The sequence below is a fragment of the Marmota flaviventris genome, chromosome 2 (genome assembly GCF_047511675.1).
Source record: "Marmota flaviventris isolate mMarFla1 chromosome 2, mMarFla1.hap1, whole genome shotgun sequence".
In the NCBI taxonomy this organism is placed as follows: Eukaryota; Metazoa; Chordata; class Mammalia; order Rodentia; family Sciuridae; genus Marmota; species Marmota flaviventris.
Window position 1 is genome coordinate 91,942,534 of NC_092499.1, and position 27,058 is coordinate 91,969,591.

Consider the following 27,058-nt stretch of genomic DNA (forward strand, 5'->3'; position numbering starts at 1 on the left):
AGTGCAGCTCTCCAATCAGGATTGAAGAGGGTGTTACTTGTCCTAGAGTTCAACTGTGAATGACCTTTCTTTGATTCTCTGAATTACGTTTCCTCAAGAAGACACCCTGCTACCTCAGTGACAGCGTGTGTAGGGGAGAGCGGGTTGTCACCTTTCTCCCACTCTTTCAGTCTGAGGGGAAACTACCTGGGCCCTAATAGTTGAGACATCTCTCAGAGGTGAGTGTGGGAACTGACGACCTGATTTCCTTGGATGGCGAAGGAAGGATTTAGTAGGGGCGAAGAAGGGTCAGCACCACGGACTTTGGAGGGCAAGAAGAAGTCGTTTCTTGGATGCTAATGATAGTTGCGAATTTATTTAATGCTTTCGTCGTACAAAAGAGAGCCTGTTTAAAATCTAAAATCGGGCCATATGGAAAGTGAAGAAACAGACCTTTACAGATAATTTGTAAATATTTATAACTGCCCCCCACAGATATATACTATTGATTACCTTGTATTCCTTGTGCTAGGTTAAGAATGAGTAAAAGACTCACCCTCTGTTTCTCATCTATAAAATGTTACTCCCCTTCACTTCCAAAATTCTGTAACTCTAAAGTGATATTGAGTATGTCCGTGAAAGGTCATGGAAGAGAGATGATTATTTCCTGTAACATGTTATGAGCCTGCTTTTAAGGAGGAAATCCAGGTTATATTTTAAAATAAAGTTTCCAAATTGGATGTTTAGCAGTCACCAATAAGAAACTGCTTTCAGAGGTATTTAGGAAATTTATAATTTATTAATTTTATGACAGGCTGAAATAGAGAAGGAAATCAGGATGGATTTCAGTATATTTAACTCCAAGCAGTAGCACATAATGGTTAAGAGCATGAGTTTTGGAGTCCAGCTCATTTGCATACTAGAGTCAAGAAAAAGCTTAGATCAGGATGAAGATTTGATAATTGAAAAATATAATTTAGCTCTGATGCTTAAGAGCTCATAAATGACCTTAGGGAGAAACAGTTTTTGTGCAACAATCAGGGCAGAATCCATGTTTCGGTGAATAAGAGATAAGTTAATGGAGGCATCTAGGCTAAATTATGCTTTCAAGGAGCTTAATTCAGAAGGAGAAAACAGCAGTAGTAGCTAATGAAGAAAGTGAGATAAAAGTTGAGTCCTCCCCCCCTTCTGTTTTCAGGTGGAAGCAAATACATACTGCATATGCATGTTGTTCCCCTGAAGGAAATCAGCTATCAGAGAGGGACAAGTTGAAGAAATTGAAAAATGAGACGATAACTCATTGGTGCAGTAACAACTTGGAATAGATAGGAAGAAGTGGGACCCAGAACACATTAGCATTTTTCTCTGACTCAAAAGAATATGGCTAAAGATAAGTTTAGAAAAGATTAAGGCAGAGAAAAATAGAAGGAATTCATACTTAATGTTTTCTATTTTCTCTGTAGAGTTGGTGGCAGTTTAGTGTAAGTTGGATGGATCTGGTGGAACACTTGAGTTTAGAATTGCCTCTGGAGAGATTGTGAAAAAGGACTCACCTAAGGTTTCTGGTTCTTTGGAGCCTCATCTCTAAAATGAGGGGCGTAAGTGTTGCTCTTGAGGTATCTCAGTGTTGATTCAGGCCAGTTGGGAAAGAAAAAGAATAATTGAAGGACTTTGGGGAAAAAATCTAGCTTGGTAGAAACAAATTTATTTAATGACAAGTTAGTAAAATAGATGCCATGTTTAAAATACTACTTTTTTTTTTTTTGCGAAGAGCAGAGCAAGAAAAATATGTAAGAAGAAAATGGAGCAAAACTATGATTTGGGTACCTTATGAGTGTTTTTTTAAATCTCATTTTATGTAAAATGGAGATAATAATACCTCGTGAGTTGTGAGGATTTAAAAAAACTTTCTAAGATACTTAACACAGTGCCTTTCTCATAGTAAGTACATAATAAATAGTAACAAATACTTTTATGATTCTGAGTTCCCTTTTTGGAAGGGATGGCAGTATGAAAAATGTTCCCTGGGAAAAAGGAGATTTGGTTCTGGTACTGCTCTAACTCAATGAAATACCACTAATGTAGAAAGATCTTACCCCAATGTTCATTGCCTTTTAGATTCTCTCCCCCACCCCAGTTTCTTCTGACCCACACAAAAATCAGCCCAGGAAGCATGGATTTGGCAGGGATTGATATTGTTGGAAGCAGAATCTTAGGCAAGGAACAGCATGACTGTTTGGGTGGCTTTTAGATTTCCATGATTGACATTGTTGTCAGTGGGCCAGTAAAATTTGCTTACAACTAAAGGTTGGTCTGGAGGACAGTTTGAGTGGGGTACAAAATAAATTCAGTATCCTGGAATAGAGTTGAAAGTATATACAGAAAGTTGGCCACCTGTTAGGTTTGTTGTAGGCTTGCATTATAAAATGAGCTAAGTGCTTTTTTAGGCTGTCATTCTGTTCTCTAAACATAAAATCCTTCTTGCAATTCATGATACTAAAGGTATTTCACAAGTACTGTTTTTTAAGTTATTAAAAAAATCAAATATTACATGCTTTTATTTAGTTTTGCCACTTTTTTAAATTATTTATTCTGATTTGTTATATATGATGGCAGAATGCAATTCATTTCATATTACACATATAGAGCACAATTTTTTAAGACACTGATTGTACACAAAGTATTTTCACACCATTCGTGTCTTATACATGTACTTAGGGTAAAGATGTCTAATTTATTCCATCATCATTCCTACCCCCTTGCCCCTCTTTCCTCTCCCTTCCCTTTGCCCTATCTAAAGTTCCTCCATTCCTCCCATCCATCCCTTCCCACTCCCACACTCGCCATTATGTGTCTATGAGTGTTTTTTTAAATCTCAGTTTATGTAAAAATCCTCATATCAAAGAAAACATTTGGCCTTAGGATTGGTTCGCTTCACTTAGCATTATATTCTCCAACTTCATCCATTTACCTGCAAATGCCGATTACATGCTTTTTGTAATAAGAACTTTAGGTTACACAAAAGTATATATAAGGTAAACAAAAGTAAAATAACTCTGAACCTTTCCTATTCTCAGCCTACTTTCTAGTGGTAACAATTTTCTTTGTATCCTTTCATAATTGTTTTAGGCATAATGATACAAATAAATGTTCATGCGTCTATATATGAGTGTATGTGTGTATACATACATACATATTTACATTCTGTTAATAAATGTCATCTTCCTAAATATATTTACTTTTTGAAAGTGGCACTCTATAGTAAATCTTTGCATACAGTCATAGATAATCAGTTGATGGATATATAATTTAGTCAGTACCCTGATAACATTTAGGTTAGTTCTAGTTTTTTTTCCTGCTATTAACAATTCTATAATAAAATACTTGTACATATCTATTATAGGATAAATTCCTATTAGTGGAATTAATGGGTCAAAAATATGTGGATTTTTTTTACATTGACAGATATTGCCAAATTATTTCTTAAAAAGACTATAGCAAATTCTTTACGCACTAGACTTTTTATTCATACTTTTACTAACATTGAGTATTATTCTTCTGGGATTCAGAATTTTTTTTCTGGTTACTTTTATAAGTTAAGTTTTCCACATGAATTTTAAAATAATTTTTTTAGGAATTTTTAAAAACATTTTTAGTTGCTGAATATAATAACTTTATTTTATTTATTTATTTATTTATTTATATGGTGCTGAGGATCGAACCCAGTGCCTTACATGTGCTAGGCAGGCACTCTACCACTGAGCCACAACCCCAGTCCTAGGAATTTTTTTTGTGTGTGGGGGGAATATTTTGATTAACATTTACTTTATACCTGTTGAGCTTTCCTAATCTGAAATCTGAAATGCCCAATATCTAAAACTTTTTGAGCACTGACCATGCTACAAGTAGAAAATTTCACACCATGAAACTGTTTCATGTAAAAAATTATTAAATATTGTGTAAAATTACCTCTAGACCCTATGTGAAACATGTATATGAAACAAACATTCCAAAATCTAAAACAATTCTGTTTCCAAGCATTTTGGGTAAGGGATATTCAACCTGTAAGTCAATTTATGGTAAGTTGACTTTACCTATGCAAGAGTAGGTATGATTTTGCACTTTAATGAAGCAATTTACCTTATTAATCCTTAGAGCTACTCTGTTTTTTTTCCCATTTTTACAAATAAGGAAACTGAAGTCATGAGGCATAAGTGACATGGTCATACAATCATTAGAATGCAGCACTGGTAAAAGTCTATCTGGTATCAGTCTATCTGATACCAGCACCTCTGATATATATAATTATTATTATTATTATTTTTTGTGGTGATGTTGGGGTTTGAACGCAGGGCCTTGTGCATGCGAGGCAAGTACTCTACCAACTGAACTATAAAATCATACCCAGCCCCCTTTATGTTTTTTAAACAATCAAAAATACAAATTTGCCAGGCACAGTGGTGCACACCTGTAATTCCAGTGGCTCGGAGGCTGAGACAGGAGGATCACAAGTTCAAAGCCAGTCTCAGCAACTTGCCGAGGCCCTAAGCAACTCAGTGAGACCCTATGTCTAAATAAAATACAAAATAGGGCTGGGGATGTGGCTCCATGGTTGAGTGCCCTGGTTCAATCCCCAGTCCCCAAAATATACAAATTTATTTTTACTTTTACTTGAAATAGGTCTTACACAATTTCTAATATTTGAAGTAATTTTATAGAAAGTGCTAATAGAATAATAAATAATAATAACAATAATAATAATAATAATAAATAATAATAATAATAAAAGAAGCCATAGATCAGCAACAATAAAAAATATCCTTTAGATTTTCAATGGGATATATATTCATATAAATAAAAATGAGAAAATGAACTAAAAAAAAATGAAAAAGCCAAAAAAAAAAGTGCTAATAGGTAAGGAATATATTATTGAATTTCAGGTTTTAATATACCTCTTATTAGCTTGAGGCCTTTTCCTATTTTTTGTTTGTTAATTACTGCTTACTAATCACTTCTCCACCTCATTTAAGTTAGTTTTGTAGGCGCTTTTACCTTTTAAAGAAAAATTCTACTTATTCTATTTATTTGCTTATATGTCAGCATCTGAAAATATTCACATTTGTTAAAATAGGTGAAATTGAGCCCAAAGCTACATATCGAGTCAATATTATAAAAATGCATGGAAGTAAAGCATTCTGAAGAAAATCTAGGACCACAGAATTTATTTGCTGAAATACAATGTATTATTCAAATCAAGAATAAGAGTGGAGAAGAATTATTGATTTTCCCTGCTAAAATCATGGAGGTAGAAGAACAGCAGCAGCCATGGAAGACCAACTTTTACACAGAATTGCCAAAAGTGGTGAGAATTCTTGAATGGTTACTCATTACAATGATTTTTATTTTGTTTCTTTCCACAAAACAAAAGTAAATTTTATGGGTAGAATCTGTAAACTTTACAAGTTATGTAACTCACTCTAATAGTCAGTATGCTTGATAAGATCTTACTGATTGTATTCTCTTGTTTTAGGAACTTCATGCCCACTTAAATGGATCCATTAGTTCTAATACCATGAGGAAATTAATAGCCAAGAAGCCAAATCTTAAAATCCATGATCATATGACTATGATTGACAAGGGAAAGAAAAGAACTCTAGAAGAGTGAGTTTGGGGAGTTGTGGAAATACTTTCTTTCTTTTTTTTTTTTTTCCCCATTTTGGTACTGGGGATTGAACCCACAGGCACTGAACCATTGAGCTATATCCCCAGCCCCTCAGACTGTTTTTGTATTTTTTATTTAGAGACAGGGTCGCACTGAGTTACTCAGGGCCTCATTAAGTTGCTGAAGCTGGCTTTGAACTATGATCCTCCTGCATCAGCCTCCCGAGCCAATGGGATTGAAGTCACATGCCACTGTGCCTGGCTTTTTTAAAATCAGTATTTTGAGATTGTAGTAATTTAATATAAGACTTCAGATTTTAGTAGTTAAAAAAAAGAGGGTGATCATCTGGCATGGAGAATATAACTTAACAACATTTTCCAACTGTCAGACTATTGACAGTATTTTTAATGATTTGTGTTATTTATGAATTATGATATATTAGAATATTCTTTAGACTTGAAGTAAAGGTGTATTGATTTTTTCCATTTGCTGATACTGGCAGCAGAGGCAGGGTTAGATAATAAGGTTTTATTTTCAGTCATTTTATTATCTTTCCAGATATATATAATTTTTGAAAAACCTATTTTGTGGTTCTTTGTAAACCTAAATATATACTTACTACTAGCCTAAAATCTATTTATTAATTCAGCTTAGGGAGTTTCTCTTGAGTGACAAGTTTTTTGTGACTACCATGTCAAAACTTTTCATATTGCAGGTGTTTCAAGATGTTTCAAATTATTCATCAACTTACTACTAGCCCTGAAGATATTCTAATGGTGAGACATGAAAGAATTTTTAGAATGAGTTACAAGTTATGGTTTTAGAATGGTTTAAAAATTATTGACTAATTTATGCTTTTCTGTTGTTGAAAATGACCTTTTGCTTTTAAGAGTCTGATGAGCCAGGTGCAATGGTGCATGCCTGTAATCCCAGTGGCTTGGGAAACTAAGGCAGGAGGATTGTGAGTTCAAAGCCAGCCTCAGCAAAAGTGAGGCTCTAAACAACTCAGTGAGACCCTGTCTCAATAAAATACAAAATAGAGCTGGGGATGTGGCGCAGTGGTTGAGTGTCCCTGAGTTTAAGCCCTGGTACACTCGCCTGCAAAAGAAAAAGTGTGTGACAAATGTTTCTTTTTTTATAGCAATTCTTTTTTAAAAATATTTTTAAGTTGTAGATGGACAAAATACCTTTATTTATCCATCTTTATGTGGTGCTGAGGATCGAACCCATCACCTCACCCGCACTAGGTGAGTGCTCTACCACTGAGCCACAACCCTAGCACCTGTAGCAATTCTTTTTAAAACCAGTTTTAAGACATTTTCCTAAGACTTAATGTTTAAAAAAGAAAAAAACTGTTTAATGTAAAAGATATAAGGAAAGAACCAAGATCACCATGGAGGAGAAAATTTGGTCCTTTTTTCCATATATAATATATCATATGAAATATTTGACCTCACACAGCCATGTCTTTGGTAAGACTTATCTGTATTCTAGAGGAGATTTTTAATTGTCTGGGTGGACAATGAAGTTTATGAAGTACTTAGGGATTGGGTGATTAATCCTTAGAGAAATTGTGCCCTCTCAGGGGATGATGGACTAAAGGACACCACTGTGTTCTCTTATCCGAAGCATCATGGTCTTATATGGAAGACTGGCTTATGTATCATTGATCTGACCAAGATGACATTTTGTTTTTTCAAAAACATTTTTTATTTGTTCTTTTTAGATATACCAAGAAAACATTTTTCTTGTAAATGTGGCACTGAGTGGGGGAATTCACTTAAAACTATAGCCAAAGTGACCTGTGACTTTGAATGTCAAAGAGAGGATTGGAATGTAGCCTGAAAATGTATTCGTTATTAAGTGTGCCAGATACTACACTCAGTGTTTCTCTCTAAATAGTATTTTTATTATTCCCTTGTTGCAGGTGAAAAATGGACTTAAATGGGGATTGAAGGTGTAGTTCAGTGGTAGAGTACACACTTTGCTTACACAGAACTCTGGGTTCAATCCCTAGCACTACCCCCCATCCCCACAAAAAAGAGGTTAAATGGAACTTGTTCAAGGTCTCACACAGAGAGTAAGTGGCAGAACTGTCTAACTGATTCCAGAACCCATGTGCTTTCCAATTTAGGAACTTAACAAATTGTGATGTACTTTTATCTGGAAAAAGGACTGGAAAAGATATTCTCAGTCCAGAGGAGGGGAAAACCCAAAACAGAGAAGAGTTGCCCTCAGTACCTATGGCAAGGAACAGAAGGAGCTAAACCTGGCAGATAAAATGTGGGTCCCAGGGAAGGTTTCTTGGATGTGGGTTAGGGATGATTCCACAGGCCTCACTGGGTCTTGATAAATCTTCTTCACTTTATTCTTGTCCCAGACCTGCCAGCAACATTTACATTAATCATTTGTTTTCATATATACCAAAATTATCAGAGCTGGATGCGGTGGTGCATGCCTGTAATCCCAGTGGCTCCAGAGGCTAAAGTAGGAGGATCGAGAGTTCAAAGCCAGCCTCAGCAAAAGCTAGGCACTAAGTAACTCAGTGAGGCCCTGTCTCTAATAAAATACAAAACAGGACTGAGGATGTGGCTCAATGGGTGAGTGTCCCTAAATTTAATCCTCAGTACCCGCTCCCACCAAAAAAAAAAAAAAAAAACTCAGAAAAGGAGGGCTTTGGATAGTGGATATGATCACTTTAGTCACTGGAAAGGACTGGTATTTCAAACCCTCATTCAGCCCAACTCTTCATTCTCTAACAGGTTTCTATGTTAGTCTCAAGTTAGCTGGGGTAGGATGAGTTGGTTCCTCTGGTCTGTTCAGTTCTAGGGTAGTGATAAGATCCAGTTTGCAAAGATGAGACCCACACTTTTGGTGGTGACATTGGCAGCAAGATGGAGGTTCTAGGGGAGCAATCACAGGGCCAGGTGCCAGCAATGAAGGTGGAGGCTGCAGGGTTATGCCCAGTAGTGGAGGTAGCAGGGGCATCTTACATGATATAGGAGTGTCCCATGATTTTGAATGCTGTAGTAGTATTTTAAGCTGGGTTTGGTTTTTCAGACCTCCTGCTGAATTTGAACTATCCATCCATTTACATTAACTCTGTTCCTTTGTCAGGATTCTAGACTTGTATGCTTATGTGCACATAGTCAAAGCAGATTAAGATTAGAAAACCAATTGAAAGGGTAACTAGGCCAGGCTGTCATAGCATCCTCAACCTGGTCTATTTTCACCTAGATTAGATTTTTCTTAGGATTGATGGTAGAAAAGGAAAATGTTTTAGTAAGTTTGGGGTTGTTAAAATTGGTACAGTATTAGATACCATTTTGCTTTTAGTTATCACCTACTTTCTTTGCCTAATGGGAATTTTCCTAAATATTTCTGGGGAAAATTTAACCCTGCCAGAATTTATTGAAAAATACAACTCATCCCCAAATAACATGGAGCTGGGGACATGGTTCAGTGATTAAGTTCCTTGGCATATGTATGGATTTGATCCTCAGCACCAAAAAAAAAAAAAAAAAGAATGAGAACCTGTCAGGAGCTGCCACATGGGAACCGAGTACCCCTTGGCTTTGAGTGATTAGAGTGGGGAGATGTGGCAAGCCAGCCATGGGCTGTGTGTGTGTGTGTGTGAACTATGAGCATTGAGTGCACAGGGTGGACTGAACCGATGTTGCTCCTCTGTTTGGGCGGGCGATGTATCCGTCTTTTTGCTCCTTCTGCCTATGATCCCCACACAGCCCGTGAGATGGGCGTGACCTTCCTAGATGTCAGTCAACCTTCTGACAGCAAGACATCACAAATCAACTCCCTGAAACCCTAAGCAAGACTCAACCCCCTGAAACTGGTCCCCTTGCCTCATTTAAATGGCTTATCCCCAATAAAAGGGTTCAGTACGTGCTGAACTAATACTGGTAGGCTCTCTTTCTTGCCTGCCTTGCCCCCCTTATGGGAGCTGTGGCTGAGGAGCAGTCACTGAACCCAAAGAAAAGGTACTTTCTGTGTCTGTGTCTTATTTATTCCCCAAATTCACTTGGAGTAACCCTGACCGGTTTAGTTGTGTGATGTGACAAGAACCTTAAACCATGACTCTATGTAGCAGATTAGTAATGCCCAGTCATTACACCAGCAATCATTTTAGCTCTTTATTTCTATATGTACATTTCTTAGCACTATACACACATGGATGATTCCAGTTGGCTTTGCCTTATTTCTTTGTTTTTATCAGTTTGCTATTAGGAACACTTGGAAATAGAGGAATGGTTAAAAGCACAGGAGAATGTGGATGATATACAGATTTGGATTTAATGTGGGAATGAAAGGGATGATGGGAAATGTTGCAGCTTTGTCATGGTTTCTATCAGGGATGTGACCATGTGGGAAACTTCTAACATTTCTTGTAAGTAAAAAAAAAATTTTTTTTTTTTTTGGTACCAGGGACTGAATCCATGGGTGCATAGCCATTGAGCCACTATCCACAGCCCTTTTTATTTTATTTTATTTTTTATTTTGAGACAGGGTCTTACTAGGTTGTTTACAGCTTTGCTAAATTGCTGAGGCTGACTTTGAACCTATGATCCTCCTGCCTCAGCCTCCTGAGCTGCTGGGATTAAAGGTGTGTGCCACCATGCCTGGTCACAAATCAGATTTAATAAATGAAATAAAGCTGTGCCACTTGGCACTTCCACTGTGACCATAGCTCTAACATTAGTAATGTTGTGTACATTGCCTTTATTATCAGGTCACAAAAGATGTCATTAAAGAATTTGCAGATGATGGTGTCAAGTACCTGGAACTGAGGAGCACACCTAGAAGAGAAAATGATACTGGTAGAATTCAATTACTTCTCAATGAACATACTATCCATTTTCCGATGTACTTTAATCATTCATGTGTTTAGAAGTTGGGAGTATGAGCACTAACTTTTATACTATTATTCTCTATTTTCATGGGGACCTTTCTGCCTCACTGAAGGCCTGTAGCACTAGGGCCAGTGAGCCAGAATATTATGGTGGGGAGCACATGATGGAGCAGAACTGCTCACCTCATGGTAACTGACATGTGGAAAGAGAGAGGGAAAGCAGGGTCCTAGTATGTCCCCCAGGGTCTTAGCCCTTAGTGACTTACTTCCTTCAAGTAGGCCCTACCTCCTGAGGTTCCACCACTTCCCAATAGTGCCATGTTTTTTCTCTTTCGTTTTTCTACCATTACTTTTTTTTTCAAGTTTGTTAAATTACAATTATCATTTACTAAAATGTACCCATAAAGCTTTAACCATGCTCTGTTATAGCATGAAGTGAAAATGTAATTGTTCATATAGGGATGCTAAAGTTGAAAGATGAAATAGTTAATGATCTCTTTATGTATGTTTCCTGTGTGTTCTTTCCAGGAATGACTAAAAAGACTTATGTGGAATCCATACTTGAGGGTATAAAACAGTCTAAACAAGAAAATTTAGACATTGATGTTAGGTAAGAAGATTGTACCTTAGTAGTTAGCCATTAAAACAAACAAACAAACAAAAAACACCAGAATGTGAAGTTTTTATATTTTGATCATAGATGTAATAGATTTTTAAAAATTTGTCCATTAACTGATTTCTACCTATAAGAGAAAAAAAATAAAATCAAGACCTCTATTGTTTAAGATAAGACTACAATTCTGAATTTAGTCATCTGGCATTAAAATTCTGAGTATTTTTACTTAAGTGGAATATGGCTTCTCAGTGCTGTTAAGCTGATTTGGACTTTTTACCACGGCCCCCATGGTCCCTGTGGTCTTACTGCATCTGTTACTTTTACAGCTTATCTAGACCATTTATCCTCAATTACTACACACTGGTCTATGCTCTGTTCCTAAAATAGGCCAGAACTATCCCACTTAGCACCTTGTACTTCCTGCCATTTTCACCTTCCACCATATCCTTGTACAGTAGGCTTTTTCACATTATCTTCAGGTCTCAATTTGGTTGTCATTTCCTCAGAAGCACCTTCCTTAGCACTTTAAATACCCTTCCCCTACACACACCCCCCCCCACACACACAAATTCTCTAGTCACCATCTGTTTCCTTTATGGCATTCTTTATAAGAGACACAGAATTATCTTGCGTTATTTGTGTGCGTATACCCGCCCACCAGCATTTAAGTTCAGAGAGGCCAAAGACTTTGTCTTTACTTTACCACTATGTCTCCAGTACTTTGAAGAACAGGCAGATAGTAGGGACTCAGTAAGTCCTTGAGTGAAGAAAGAAGGCAAGTTAGCTGAAGAGTTTCAGGCTATAAGATCTCTAAAAACTTAAGCTTAATTAGACTAAAAGCCCAATGAAAGACCCAGCAGAAGACAAAAATACAATGAAGAAAGGAAATCATATAAAATATTTAACCTCATTAATTGGGTAATCTTAAAAGGGGATTACAGTATTGTTTCAGAAGTTAAAAAAAAATAGAACTAGTGTTTGTGAAGTTATACACTGCTGTTATTATTATACCATATGTAATTAATAAAATCTCTCAAAAGAGCAGTGTGTCAAGATTTTTGATGGTTTTTGCTCTGAACAGTAATGAATCATAAAGAAAACAGATCTAGAAATGGATTATAAGGAAATAGATTAATTTGTGCATAAGACTTTATTGTAGTATTATTTATAACAAAAAAGAAAACATCCTAAAATATCCAGCAATCAGAGGTCAATTACATTATGGTATGTAAATATTAGTTTTACTATTTTCTACCGTTACTTAATGGTACAGGAGATTGAGTGAAGGAAAAGACCCTGTATTTTCTATATAATTGATCCAAATTTTGTAAATAAATGAACAAATGCTAAAGGAATTTATTTTGTGAATAAATAAATTAATAAATGCTGGAGAAAAATCACAACAATATTACCAGGGATTCTTTGGGTATTTGAGTCCTATAGAATCCCAACTAATGTATGAAGAATGAATCAGATATTTGATACATTTTTAAATTAGAATTTGTACTAATTTTGTACCCTAATGAAATAATGAATCTAAGCCTTCCTGAGAACACACTACCACCTATTTATTCTTGCCAAAAATTGAATCTATTCTGGTTAAGCCTCTAGACTAGATCCAATTATCAGTTTATAGGAAATAGAAGAGATAGTAGAAACATATTAACACAGGATATAACCAACAAAATGAACAACCTGATTTTCTTCAATAAATAAATAGCAAGACAAGAGGTGGGTGGGACTGGGGGAAGTAGAGGAATGAGTGGCTATAGATTTAAAAAAAAAAAGAGAGAGATACATTGACTAATTCAAGATGTAGACCTTATTTGAATCCTGTATCAAGAAACTGTTAAAACTGTAAAAAATCAAATAATAAATAAAACAAGTGAGACAATTAGAAATTTGAACACTAACTAGATTTTTTAATATAAAGATTGTTTTAATTTTAATCAAAAAGATTTTATCATCCAGATGTTCCAAATAGTTTATATTTTCAGATACAAACTAAGAGTTCTAACTAGGTATTTGATGCTATTTAAGAATTCACATCTCATTCTCCCTGGTAAAGTAAAATTTCATGTTGTCTAGGTGCAGGCTTTATTTTCCCTAGTAATTTGTATTATATGTGGCCTGCTATACCTATCTAGCCACACTAGAGTTGTCTTTTTCATTTGCATCATTATAATTTTCATCTATTTTTCACATATTAAAGATATTTGATGGCAATTGACAGAAGAGGCGGCCCTTCAGTAGCCAAGGAGACTGTTAAACTTGCTGAAGAGTTCTTCCTTTCTACTGAAGATACAGTTCTTGGCCTTGACCTCAGTGGAGACCCTACCGTAAGTTATTTTTTCTAAATATATTTTATTTCTTAATGTTAGAAGCATTCAGTGGGGTAAGCATTAACGTGGAGCATCCTACCTTCTCCAGAGAGTCCAGCATATACTCTGTAAATGAAGCTTTGTTCTGCCTTGGATGACCAGAATGTCTAGAGCAGGTGTTCTCAGCTAAAATTCTGTGAAAGAATTAAGCATCATTAAATTTTTTTCCTCATTATATAACCATTTTCTCCATTCTTTTTTTTTTTTTAAGAGAGAGTGAGAGAGGGAGAGAGAGAGAGAGAGAGAGAGAAAGAATTTTAATATTTATTTTTTAGTTATCAGCGGACACAACATCTTTGTATGTGGTGCTGAGGATCGAACCCGGGCCGCACGCATGCCAGGCAAGCGCGCTACCGCTTGAGCCACATCCCAGCCCTTTCTCCATTCTTCTAAAGATAGTGCATAACTATTACCAGCTCATATGCATGGAAGAGAAGTTAGTTCATTAGGTACAGGGGATGGATGTCTTAAGAGTATTAGGGCTTATTTATTCTCATAGAATCCCCAGATAAGAATGGTTGTCTAGAGTTGCTTCAGTGAAAGATTTAAGCAGATATTTTGACATTTGGGGCCAGATAATTCTTTGTTGTGGGGGCTGTCCTGAGCATTATAGGATGTTTAGCGCATCCCTGACCAATACCTAGTAGATGTCAGTAGCAACCTCCCATGTGACAACCAAAATGTCTCCAGCAAGGGCCAGAAATTTTCTGGAGGGCAAAATCATCTGGCTGAAAACCTCTGAATGATTAGTGTTCAATGAAACTGGTTCTGATGACTTTATCTAAACATGGACTATTCTGCATCTTGTTTTAATTTAACAGTTTTTTAGTAATCATAAAATGTTTCTGAATCAAGTGAGTTCTCCTGAGCACTGCATATTTAGATATCTTTCCAGAAATAAAATTTGTTGACTGCATATCACGTTTAGCTGATTGACCTCAGGTTCACTGATACTGGGCTTTAGAGGGCAAGGACTGTCCCTTTGTCAGCTTTGTATTCTCCAAAGTGTCTGGCACATTGTAGGTATTCTATAAAATGTGCAAATGAATTGGTCTGCCATTATTTTATTTATTTGTTTGTTGGGACAGAATATCCAGTTCCTCAGTTTGCCTAGAATTCCTATGTATCCTCATTTTAACTTTTATCTTCAAGATAGGACAAGCCAAAGATTTCTTGGAACCTCTTTTAGAAGCTAAAAAAGCAGGTCTGAAGTTGGCATTGCATCTTTCAGAGGTAAATAATATTGTTTTAGTAAAAGAGGGCAGATTCTAATAGAATATAGTAGTTATTTGTGAGTAAAAATAAACCTGGCTTAGAAAAACATTTTTGAAGGGGAAATGTAGAAATATTTTTAGTTGTAGATTTTTATATTTTTGGCACTAGAGATTAAACCCACAGGTGCTTAATCACTGAGCCACATCCCTAGGCCCACTTTTTTTAAATTTTGAGACAGGCTCTCACTGAGTTGCTTAGGGCCTTGCTTAGTTGTTGAGGCTGGCCTTAAACTTGTGATCCTCCTGCCTCAGCCTCCTGAGTTGCTGGGATTATAGGCATGTACCACCACACCCACCATGAAATATTTTTAAATGTAATTAATGGTAAGGGCTCGGTGTGGTGGTATGCACCTGCTGAGGTTTCTGGCCGAGGTACGCACCTTAGTTTCTGTTGCACAGTAGTTTCTATTGCTCCTTTGAATTGTAACATTTCATTTCAAAATGTTCTGATCATTTACCTTTTTGGGCCTTTGGGCTGTCTAGGAGATAAACAGTCCAGCTGGATATTTTAATGGTAATTGTGGTAGTGAGCTTTGTCAAAGTAGAACATGAGCACATTGTGTGAGAAATGTCTGGGCCCTGGAATCAGATGGAGTTAGGTTTTACCCATAATCTCTACCATACACTAGCTCTAGGCCCTTGAACAACTTTTTAAAAATACTTTATATTTTTAACTACAAAAGTTTTATGTATCTGAAGAAATTTCAAGTGTAGGGAAGTATAATACAGAAGGAAAAAACATTAAAATGAAAGTCCCCTTCTCATTTCAGTTTTGCTCCCCAAAGTTAATGCTGTTAACAGTTTTGTTTTTATATTTCTCTAAATCTTTTTTGAATATCTTTGAACATACAGACATAACACAAAACACACATGCATACAGAGTTAGGTGTTATTGTTTTTTGAAAATTTTCTGAGTTTTAATTTCTTCATCTTAACACTTTGTAATCATAAAATGTTATAAGCTTTAAAGAATTGATATGGAATGGCACAAAGTAAGATTGTAGTAAGTTTAAGTTTATTGTTATTACTGAAATTAATGTAGAATAATATTGAGGAATAAATAAAAGGAAGAAGGGGTTGTGAATGTAGCTCAGTAGTAGAGTACCTGGCCCTGCGTTCAATCTCAGCACCAAAAAAAGAACAGGAAAAAAAAAGGTGCCGGGCACAGTGGCACAAGCCTATAATCCCAGCAGCCTGGGAGGCTGAGACTGAGGATCATGAAGTCAGCCTCAGCAAAGATGAAGCACTAAGCAACCCAGTGAGACCCTGTCTCTAAATAAAATACAAAACAGGGCTTGGGATACAGCTCAGTGGTCAAGTGCCCCTGAGTTCAAGTCCTGGTACCGAAAAAAAAAAAAAAAAAAAAAAGCTATCTATGTTAACTACACAGAGGGACAAGAGTACACAGTATAGGAAAAAAAATTAGTAAGAACAACTGAAAGAGATCATTAATCCCTTTTTCTTACTTTTCTGAAGATTCCAAACCAAAATAAAGAAACACAAATGCTCCTGGATCTACTTCCCGACAGAATTGGACATGGAACATTTCTCAACTCCTCTGAGGAAGGATCCCTCAATCTGGTAGATTTTGTGAGGCAACACCAAATCCCACTAGGTAAGGCTTAGGTTTCAGGTCTCTCAGACAATCCTCTGGCTCTTTGTCCCTCAACCCCCAGGTTGCAAGCCCTAAGTGGAAAAGTACTGTTCTAAAATTATAAATATCATATAGAAATTCAAAGAATCATTGGATGTATGTTTTCTGAGCCTCATTTAAGTGAGAGTTTTAACTCCTGTTATAATGTAAGCTCCATGACAGTGGGTCCCTCTCTATTCACTGCAATAATCCTCAGTAAGTATTTTTTGAAGGACTGAGGGTCACCAGGATTTTGAAAATAGCTTTTATGAAATTGACATGTGTCATAAAATATGTGGCATTTATTTAAAAACTAATTATGGAAAATTCAAAAAATATATTTTTACATGTCTGTTAACTTTACACACTTGATGGTGTATGTATTTATGAAGTGCCTACTTTGTTGTTAATGTTCTTAAATACTGTTAATAGAGCAGTAAACAAAACAGACAGGGTTTCTTTCTCAAGTAACTCATGTGGAGAAAAGATAGTAAGCAAATACATAAGAAAATATCACTGTTAAGTTCTATGAAGAAAATTAAACTGGATGATAAAATAGTGATCAGATAACCACTTTCTTGATGATCAGGGAAGGTCTTTCTGAAGACGATAAGAAGTGAATACAAATCATTTTACTGAATGGTCAATTTGCTAAATTTACAAATTGATCAGTTTACAAAAAACCTTTGATGTATACTTTTAAAGTATTTATAGAGTTTTTAGCAATTCATAGTGAGATTTTTTTTCTTTTTACTAAGACTTTTAAATATCCACAAAAGTAGAGAGAATGGAAATTTCTTTCATAATGATCTTATTTGGTGTGGTGGCCCAGCTCTGCTCCCAGCTAAGTGAGGGAGCATCACCTGGACTCAGTGGACCTGTACTGAGGCTTCTTTATCCAAGTGTGCAGATGCCAGCAGTCAAGTCAGTGAAGTGTTTTACTCTGGCTGAGGAGCCAAGTACAGGGTTTCAAGGTAGGAATTTGTTAATAGCACAAGTAATTCTTAAGGTGAACTTACCTAGAAGCAGCAGGCAGTGAATGGATGGTCTGGGTAAGAGTGTTCAGAAGTTTTCTTAGAAGCCATGGGAAAAGTCTTTGGCCCACTTTTGCCTCTTTATAGTGCTGTAACTCTCATGCAGTGCTAAAAAAGTTTCCTTATCTTTGTTTTGGTCTCCACTCTATAAGACCAGGAGGAACTACAATAGCCCTTCAAAAATGCTTCTGTTCCACTGTCATAATTTCCTGTCTTGTTCATCATGACTGGCTTATAACATTTCTCTTTCCTCTCCATTTTGGTAATGAAAGGGAATCACATGGCTGTGAAGAGAGTATTAACTCCTTGTCTGGTTCAGTTGTTGCCATATGTGTAGCACATACTTCCTGCACAACTACATTAGTTGAACTATAATTTTTTTTTTTTTAGGTGTAGATGGACACAACACAATGCCTTTTATTTTTTATTTTTATGTGGTGCTGAGGATTGTCCCGGGTCTCGCCCGTGCTAGGCGAGTGCTCTACCGCTGAGCCACAATCCCAGCCCCATAAATTTTTATATCACACAAAAGGAAAGGCCAGTTGTGAAGAATAATAAAACTGCTGCAAACCAGCATAGTTTGTAAATATTTCTCATGGGTCCACTTGGTGAACACTGTATGAGTTTATTTATTGCTTTTAATGAGATTTTTCCCCCTTCCATCTAGAACTGTGTTTGACCTCAAACATCAAAAGTCAGACAGTTCCATCTTATGACCAGCATCACTTTGGATTTTGGTACAGCATTGCTCATCCTTCTGTGATCTGTGTAAGGTGTTTTCAAGAAGTATTTCTTTCTCTCTCTCTCTCTTTTTTAGGCTGCTTTAAGTGCCTGAGGGGAATGCCTGAGTGGAATGCCTGACTAAAGGAGTTAAGAGGGGGTTGGTCCTTGAGAGGCTGCAGTGGGCCAGGGTGACTCTGGTCTGGGTCTGTAGGAAAGGGTCCTGGACAATATCTAGGGGAATTTTTTTTAAAATACCGAACCCTAGCACCCATCCCATGAAATTATGTGGTAAGTCTTAGTCATGGATGTTTTAAAAGCTCCCAAGGTGATTTTAATGTGCAGCCAAGGTTGAAACACTGCTCTAGTATAAATAAGACTCTTTACTTACAGATATGCATATATACATTTATAGGCTCCTATTTAGACTGTTTAAAGAAGCTTGGTAAATAAGAAAATATAAAGAAGAGAGTTATTTTTAAAAAAGTATTTTCCTTACTTATTTTGAAACATTCTTATTTATATTGACAGACTGATGATAAGGGTGTTTTTGCGACATACCTTTCTCAAGAGTACCAACTGGCTGCTGAAACATTTAATTTAACCAAGTCTCAGGTATGGGATCTGTCTTATGAATCCATCAGCTACATCTTTGCTTCTGACAGCACTAGATCTGAACTGAGAAAGAAGTGGAAAAATCTGAAGCCCAAAGTGTTACACTTTTGAGATATAAGATGATGAACTAATTTTGTTTTGTTTTGTTTTGTTTTTGATGTTCTGGGGATCAAACCCAGGGCTTCAAACATACCAGGCAATCCTCTACCACTGAGCCACATCCCCAGCCCAAAGTGAATGAACTACTATTGTATATGTTGCAAACAAGATCTTTCTTTTATGTCCCATTCAGTAAATTGTCTCCCACTTCCTTCAAAGCATAGCAAATTAATGGGCTCTATCACCAGGACCTTACATATGGCAGGTGACCAGTAAATAGGTCTTAAACTGACTAGTAGTGACATGGCTCCCTGGCTGCCAAGCCATGCAGACAGTCATTGGTTCCTACCAAGAAGCAGCAGGGGAGGAGTGGAGTGGTAGAGCAGCAGCCCAGGTCAGATGGAGTGCAGACAGCAAGTGTGGGCCATGGCTGCACAGAGACTACCATGCCAGCGTGGGCCTGAAGTGCAGAGGGCCTGAACCAGGGTGGACCAATGCCATAGGCAAGCCAAGACACACTGACCTGTCATCCCACCACAGCTCAGCCCCAAATAGTGCACACACCTGCTCTGCTGGGCACCATGGGGCTTCATAGGGACCTCTGCCCCTACTGAACATGTGCAATTCACTGACCTCAACCTCCTGCTTCCCAAGAAGCGGGGAGAAAATGGAAGCACCGCAAACCTGAATGGAATTCTAGACTAACCAATGGTGTTAGTACTTTTCCAAATAGGATTTAAAATTAGCATAATTTTGGACAGTGGCATTAGTACTTTTGCAAACCCTGATTTGCTTAAGTTTGGACCAATAACACTGAACCAAGTGCTATATAAACCCCTAGACAAGCACACTCAGACGGAGAAAACCTGCTATCCGGTGCCTTCTTGTACTGCAAGAGTTCTGTTCCTGTTTCTATTCTTCAGTAAACCCTGTCCTTACACTTGTTCATCCTGGTCTGTGGATTTCATTCTTCAAATTCATGAGACAAGAATCCAGAAACAAGAAGAAATTGGTGGTGAGCTCCTGGGGGTCTGCTGCAAGACTGGAGGGCATGGCCCATCATTACTGGATGCAACATTTTTTGGCTACAGAGGCCTGCATCCTTACATAGACCCCCACCCACCAGCAGAAGCAGAGGAACTCCAACTGCTGGAACACCAGCAGAAGCAGGGAATCAAGTGTCATCTCAAAACTCTGCTTTCAGCTCGCCTTGAGGTCTTACATAGCTTACCTCCATGCCAATTTCTCATTAGGAAAAGTTTTGGGATTACTAGTGTAAGGTAAGGAGAAAGAGGAAACATATGATCGCCAATACCTTTAAAGTTTCAAGCTTTTGACAATAGCTCTGTATTATGTTGTGCTTACTTTAATTAGACTCCCCTCATTTACTTTAACTCTTTTAAGTATTATCCCCCAAGACTGTTAATGCCAGGTCACACCAGACACCATAGAGTTGTGTGAATGCCTAATAGTCAAGGTTCATTTACTTTGGGTATCTTAGTTACAAAGCTAGCTGTTAAAATCTGGCTTTGCCCTTCTCATGACTGTCCTTGTCAATACTTGAGAGGGACTGAAGTCTTTGCTCCAATTTAGGAGACAGTAGCTGACTGAGGAGTGAGAAGGAAACTGCTGCAGTTTCTATTTTCAGGTGTTTCTGTCACTTGAGCTTTTTCTTTGTGGAAGCTGCCAGGATTTCCACCCCAGTACTCAACATTTTCCTCAGTTCAAAAGTTATTTTTAGTAGTGATAATGTTGGGGTTACTAGAATTCTTTAGGTTTCCTATGATCCCTCCCCTACACAATGGACCACACACAGACTTACATAAACTCACATATCATGGCTCCTTTAGCTGAAGACAAGGAACAACTAAGATTAGTTCTGAATGGTAAGATAATTTATTAGATACCAAAGTATGCTTGAATTGCTTTTCTTGTTAGAATGTATATTTTCCCTGGTATGAGAAAAGAAAGGATGATGACATCCCTAATTTCAATTACTAAAGGTTTCTAATAAGCTTTGTTTGTCTTTCTTTTAGGGAACAGGGTAGAGGGAAGCTCTTAGGTTTTTGAAGTTCTTAGATTGTTTGTAACCTTATATAGCTTTATATTATTCTTTACCCCCACCCACTCAGATATTGCATAGTTAAAAAATATTATTTATCCTCAAAATGTGCATGTTTTACAGCCTCTAAAATGTTGTAGAACAAAATTTAATGATATGAAAATATACATCATATTTTCATTGAAAATGGTATAAACAATTTTGTTATATATATATATATATATACACACACACACATATATGTATATGTATGTGTATATATATATATATATATATATATATATATATATATATATATATATACACACACACACACACATATATATGTATATTAAAGCTAGTGGGACAAATGATTTTAATTTATTAACTTTGTTGTGAAATCATTTTCACAATATAAAAGTCATGCTAGCCTTAACTCGGTGTAGGAGCATGAGTACAGCAAAGTTTTCCTGTGTGAAGTTTCAAAATTTAAAATTCATAGATTGGCTGACAAAAGAATTTATGAGAATCTGCAGCTAACATCAAATTTTTTAAGACTTATTTGTTAGTTGTAGTTGGACACAATACTTTTATTTTATTTATTTATTTTTATGTGATGCTGAGGATCAAACCCAGGGCCTCACACTTTGCTAGGCAAGCGCTCTACCGCTGAGCCACAACCCCAGCCCTGGACATCAAATTTAATAGTGAAGTATTGAATGTTTTCCTCTAAAGATTGTGAGCAAGTAAAAGATATATGCTCTAATCACTGGTCTTCATCTGAAGTAGAGATCCTAGCTAGCCAGTGCAATAGGAAAGAAAAAGTAAAAGGAGGGAAGATTAGAAAAGAAAAAGGAAAGATATCTCTATTACAGATAACATGATTATTTACATAGAAAATCCTAAGGAATCTACCAAGAACAAGTAGAACTAAAAAAATGCACCATCAGGGTCCCACAGAATATGAGGTCAATATATAAAATTAAAGGCTGATAAAAAGGTCATGGCAGAAAGTGTACAAATGAGCCTGGAATACCTTGTTGCATCAAAAAATAAGAAGTGCACAAAGGACAAAAGAACAAAAGAGCAAATCTGAAGAGGTTCTTACTAGCCAAATCTGGGATAATTTGAACATCAAAATAAATGACAGTGATAGGTTTTTAACCCATTAAAGTAAGAATCCATGAGTTTATACTAATAAAAATAAGTAGGAGGAAAGGGAATACTTTTCCTTACAGTATACTAATATTATACTTTAAAAAGGATGGAGTTAGAAAACTAATGGATACTAAACTGATGGGTGAAAGTTTGAGGGATAGGATCTTTAACATTGTCTCAAAATTACTCTCCACATATTAATTACAAAGGGGAAAATAACAGAATTCTGGTAAATATATCATAGCCAAAGAACAAAATCAACATCACCAATATTGGGACAAACTTAACATCATGTGCCTCCTGACACACTGAGAAAGACAAAACATCCCTTTTATTAATCGTCAAAGTGCTCACTCTCAATCTAATCATGAGGAAACATCAGTGACATAAACCTAAACAGTGAGGGTCATTCTAAAAAAAAAAAAAAAAAAGTCTAATATTCTTTAAAAATGTGAGGCTAAAGGAAAACAAAGGGCAAGTTAAGATTAAAGAAGAGTAAAGGGCTGAGCGTGTGGCTCAGCAGTAGAGTGCTTGCCTAGCATGCACTCCAGGATGGCCCTGGGTTCCATCCCCAGCACTACAAAGTGAGGGAGTGGAAATGACAAATATAAAACATGATCTAGGACAAGGAAAAAATTTACTATAATGGGAATTATTGGAATGGTTGAAGAAATTTGAGTAGACAATGTTATGTCAATTTTATATTTACTGACTTTGAAAACTTTATTAAGGTTTAAGAGAATGTCTTTGTTCTTATACTTTAAAAGGAAATACTTGATATTAAGTATTTAGGAGAAAAGGGCAAACTTATTCTAACTCAGGTGATTTTTTAAAAAATATATTTAGGGGTATGTGTGTGTATGTATGTGTGTATGTATGTGTATATATATATATATATATATATATATATATATATATATATATATATGTATGTACATATATATATATATATGAAAGCAAATGGGAAAAATAAAACTGGTCCATCTAGATATATAGGAATTCCTTTTGGAACTCTTCCTGTAAAATTGAAATCATATCAAGATAAAAAAGTTACAAACAAAAACTATATGTATGCAGATTGGAATAGGCCCTCAGAAAGCCTTATTTTCTTGACTCTTTCAATGATTTGGCATTTTGAAAAATATGCCTACCTTTTACTGATAATAGTAGATAATCCTGTGCATATATCCCCTTTCATCTTTGAATCCCATCCCATATTTACCTGGTCACCAGTCTAGCTGCTACTTCTGCTCTCTCTGTTGCTAAGAGCATATATAGCTTGTGTCTTATCAATACATCAAATGAACACAGAGGTCAAGAGTTGTACTTATCTGGAGTGCCCCTTAATTTTGCCTATTCTAGTTCTACATCAAGACCACTAAGCTTATTAGAACTTCATCCTTGTCTCTTCAAATGTTGCTTTCTTTTTTCTTAATATTTTAGTTGTAGATGGACACAATATCTTTATTTTATTTAGTTTTTTTTTTATATGGTGCTTGGGATCGAATCCAGGGCCTCACACATGCTAGGCAAGCACTCTACAATTGAGGTACAACCCCAGCCCCATAAATATTGCTTTCTTGTCTGTTAAAAATTCTTAAATGCCAATTTTGGGCAAGCAGAGATTTGTGAGGCCAAAGAAATACTCAGGTGCTTGGTGACACTCAGCATAAAGTTATTGAGTATATACCTCACTGTGTAGAATGAGATGAATGTCCTTTAGCTTCTGTTCTGTGTTTAAGGAAGATATCAACAAAATATTTTTAAAGTAAATTCTACTTAAATAATTTGATGACTTCAGTATTTGTGGAAGACTTTAAAATCATTTCCCTAATTTATCTGTTGGGTTATATAGGTTTAACCAAATACCCCTGGGAATCTATGCAAATATACATACATATATGCGTGTTAAATGATCTACGCTGTCATATTTTGATCACAGCGGAGCTCTTCTGGCCAGACCCTTTTGACCTTTAAGACACGTTGGGGGCTGGGGATGTGGCTCAAGCGGTAGCGTGGTCGCCTGGCATGCGTTTGGCCCGGGTTCGATCCTCAACACCACATACAAACAAAGATGTTGTATCCACCGATAACTAAAAATTAAATATTAAAATTCTCTCTCTCTCACTCTCTCTTTAAAAAAAAAAAAAGACACGTTGGGCTTCTATTTCTAATATTTAACCTAATTTCCAGTGGTTCAAAAGTTATGTTTGTGAAAGAACTCTATGGTGGGCCTAGTAGAAACAAGTTAATAAGTTTATTTTATATGTATCATATGTAAAATAAATCATATATTACTTTTAGCACCATGGTTTCAGAGAATACTCCGTAACATTTTATATGCGAAGACTTTGAGACATCCATGTCATAACATAGCTAATTGAGTTAAGTTTTGATTTTAGATTTTGAATTGAATAATGAAAGAACTGATTCATCTTTACATTCTTACCTCATCTCCTTTCCCTTCTCCCTTCCCTACCTGGTCACCATAAAAATAATGCTACACAAAGTTGACAAGACTCAGCTTCTAACTTGTATTACAGTAAGTGAGAAATGGCAACAACACAGCAAATACATATAAATGTTAAATTCTATGGTATTAGTCATAGAGGACAAGCAATCAAAGGAAGAATGACAGTATGTGGAAAATATGAAAAAGAAGTGCAACACTAAGGAAACACCTGATAAAAATAAATGACAACTATTAGTACCTCTGGTCCTACAAAGGCTTTATGGATATTAAAAAGTGAGAGGTGCCTAGGTCATCTTGCTCCCCAAATAGTGGCATTAGTTTCTCTTACAATGTTTGAAGTCTATTATTTTTTGCTTCTTCCCATCCTCATGAATGGCAGATTGGGTGGCATTTAATATTTTGCGAGGTAGTTTCATATGAATTAGGTCTTCACCTGGTGAGACAGCATGCTCATGCCCTATTTTTCTTGTACATTCTCTTGGAGATTGGAAGGTTGGTCCTGGATGTTTTCATATAAGACTCATTCCCTATGCCTAGGATGGGTTCTAATGGATTGTGGACATGGATTCATATAAAAGAAAGTATTTTTGTTCTAAATTCTTTTTTACTACATTGTAAATTTTTTTTCACTGCCTAGAGCATAAAGAATCAGACAGACATACTTCTGGTATAAACAGGGAAAAATTTATCTTTTCTTACCATGAACAACTTGATCATAATAATTTGCATACATAACAGGCACTCTGTGGACATAATTTTTATTGACATGGTATCCCTGAGAGGCAGATTAGGTATAAACATTGTTCTGCTTTACAGAGAGGGAACAGTTAACTTATAAGACATCTGGAACCAGAATTTGTATCCAGTGATACCCAAACCAATGCTTTTTTTCACGAGATTATACATATACTAAAGAAAAATCTCTTTTCTTGACGTTACAGTACACTTCTTAAACCGTCTCAGATTCAGAGGCACGTCTTTAGACTGGTGTTTCTTGTTCTTTTATTTTAATTGGCAATGAATGTAGGCTGTTCTTTGTACTAGGATTCTTAAACACTAGAGCTCTAATTATAAACTCTAACACAATAAGATATGAATTAAAGAATATTCTGTCTTCCTACTGATCTCCCAGATCTCAATCCATTCAAAGGGTTCCAATTAAACATGAATGTTAAAAAATAGTTATTTACCCCAGGTCTTGGCCATCTGGCCAGTGTCATCTTTCCTGTGATCTGCTCATCAAAGTGTCTTCAGCAAATACTGGTTTCTGACCTTTGTCTCCCAAAGCAACTTAGTCCCTGAAAGTTGTTCATTCTCCCCCAGTGCCAGCCATCTGTTTCCTTGTCAATGATTATAGCAGTTGGGCATGGTGACCCATGCCTGTAATCCCAGCAACTTGGGAGGCTGAGGCAGGAGGATCATAAATTCAAGACCAGCCTCAGCAACTTAGTGAGACTAAAATAAAAAAAGGGCTAGGAATGTGGCTCAGTGGCTAAGTGCCCCTGGGTTCAATAACTGGTACCCCCCCCCAAAAAAAAAAAAAAAAATCACAGCCGAGTACCTGGTTTGGTTTGCTGCACATAATGAGTGGACCACGTTATGGTCTACCTCTGGCACTCCATGTTTCAGTCTGGCTGGGCACAATTCACCAAGAACGAACTTTATTTTTAGCACCCACGCCTTACCACACGCTCTCCAGGAATTCCCCCAGAGCACTTCCTGCCAGCACCTCAACCGGACTCCTAGGTCCTGCTCTTGAGGCAGATTTGCTGAGTCGCGTGGGCGGAGCCAAAAGAGTCCCCCAATGAGCATCTCCGTGGTTTGAAAGGGCGGGGAAACAGCCCGATGAGCATCACCGCAGAGGAGCCAATCAGCTGGAAGTTTGTTGTGGCCGTTTCTGCTGCGGCTCTCAATACTCTGCCTGTTGCAGAGCCATGTCATACTATCTGTAAAGTTTTTGCTGCTCCAAGCTTTATCTAACCTTCCTTATGTTCTGTCTTTTGCTCTTTGCTCCACCATTTTCCCACTGTTCGTACCACCCTAATTTACCCAGTATCCTCCCCTCTTTTGAATACTTTCTGCTTCCTGAAGAAAATACCTCAGATTTTTCTTGTAGCAAACACTAATACATTGGACCTTAACATTTATGTAGTTTTACTACCTAGCTTTCTAGATTTCTTTGTCTGCAGCAACTATATACTTATTTGTCCATGTGAATGTTATTTGTTTTCCATTGTGAGGATAAAGATAGGGTCTGTTTAACTTGTACCTTACAGGGCTCATTCATACTACTATGAACTTAAGGGCAATTAATGCAATACTATTGGGTTATAAAGATGAGTAATGACACTTGTTTGAAGAGTTGCTTTTAATTGTATACAGCTGAATGTGTGTAAGCGTGGTAGATTGGTAGCTCCATTGATCACAGTTGTTCCCATCTACCCTGCCATGAGGGTAAAGGGTAGATGACACAAAGTGGTATTTGGGACCACAGCAGTACCTTCTATTT

At 36.6% G+C, this 27,058-nt stretch overlaps 1 protein-coding gene across 2 annotated transcripts; it reads left to right on the forward strand.

The window, feature by feature from the left end:
- The first annotated feature begins 42 nt into the window (after nt 1-42).
- Mapda (N6-Methyl-AMP deaminase) lies at nt 43-20,217 on the forward strand. Of its 2 annotated transcripts, XM_027926010.2 has the most exons (11): nt 43-218; nt 5,111-5,341; nt 5,510-5,640; nt 6,357-6,417; nt 10,386-10,473; nt 11,034-11,115; nt 13,334-13,460; nt 14,655-14,735; nt 16,253-16,391; nt 18,111-18,211; nt 18,695-20,217. In XM_027926010.2, exons 2-11 carry the CDS (start codon nt 5,159-5,161, stop codon nt 18,887-18,889), a joined length of 1,188 nt encoding a protein of 395 aa, XP_027781811.1. In that variant the 5' UTR covers nt 43-218; nt 5,111-5,158; the 3' UTR covers nt 18,890-20,217. The 2 variants fall into 2 exon arrangements, with proteins under 2 accessions (XP_027781811.1, XP_071464281.1); XM_071608180.1 differs by lacking the exons at nt 5,510-5,640; nt 6,357-6,417.
- Nucleotides 20,218-27,058: the final 6,841 nt, after the last annotated feature.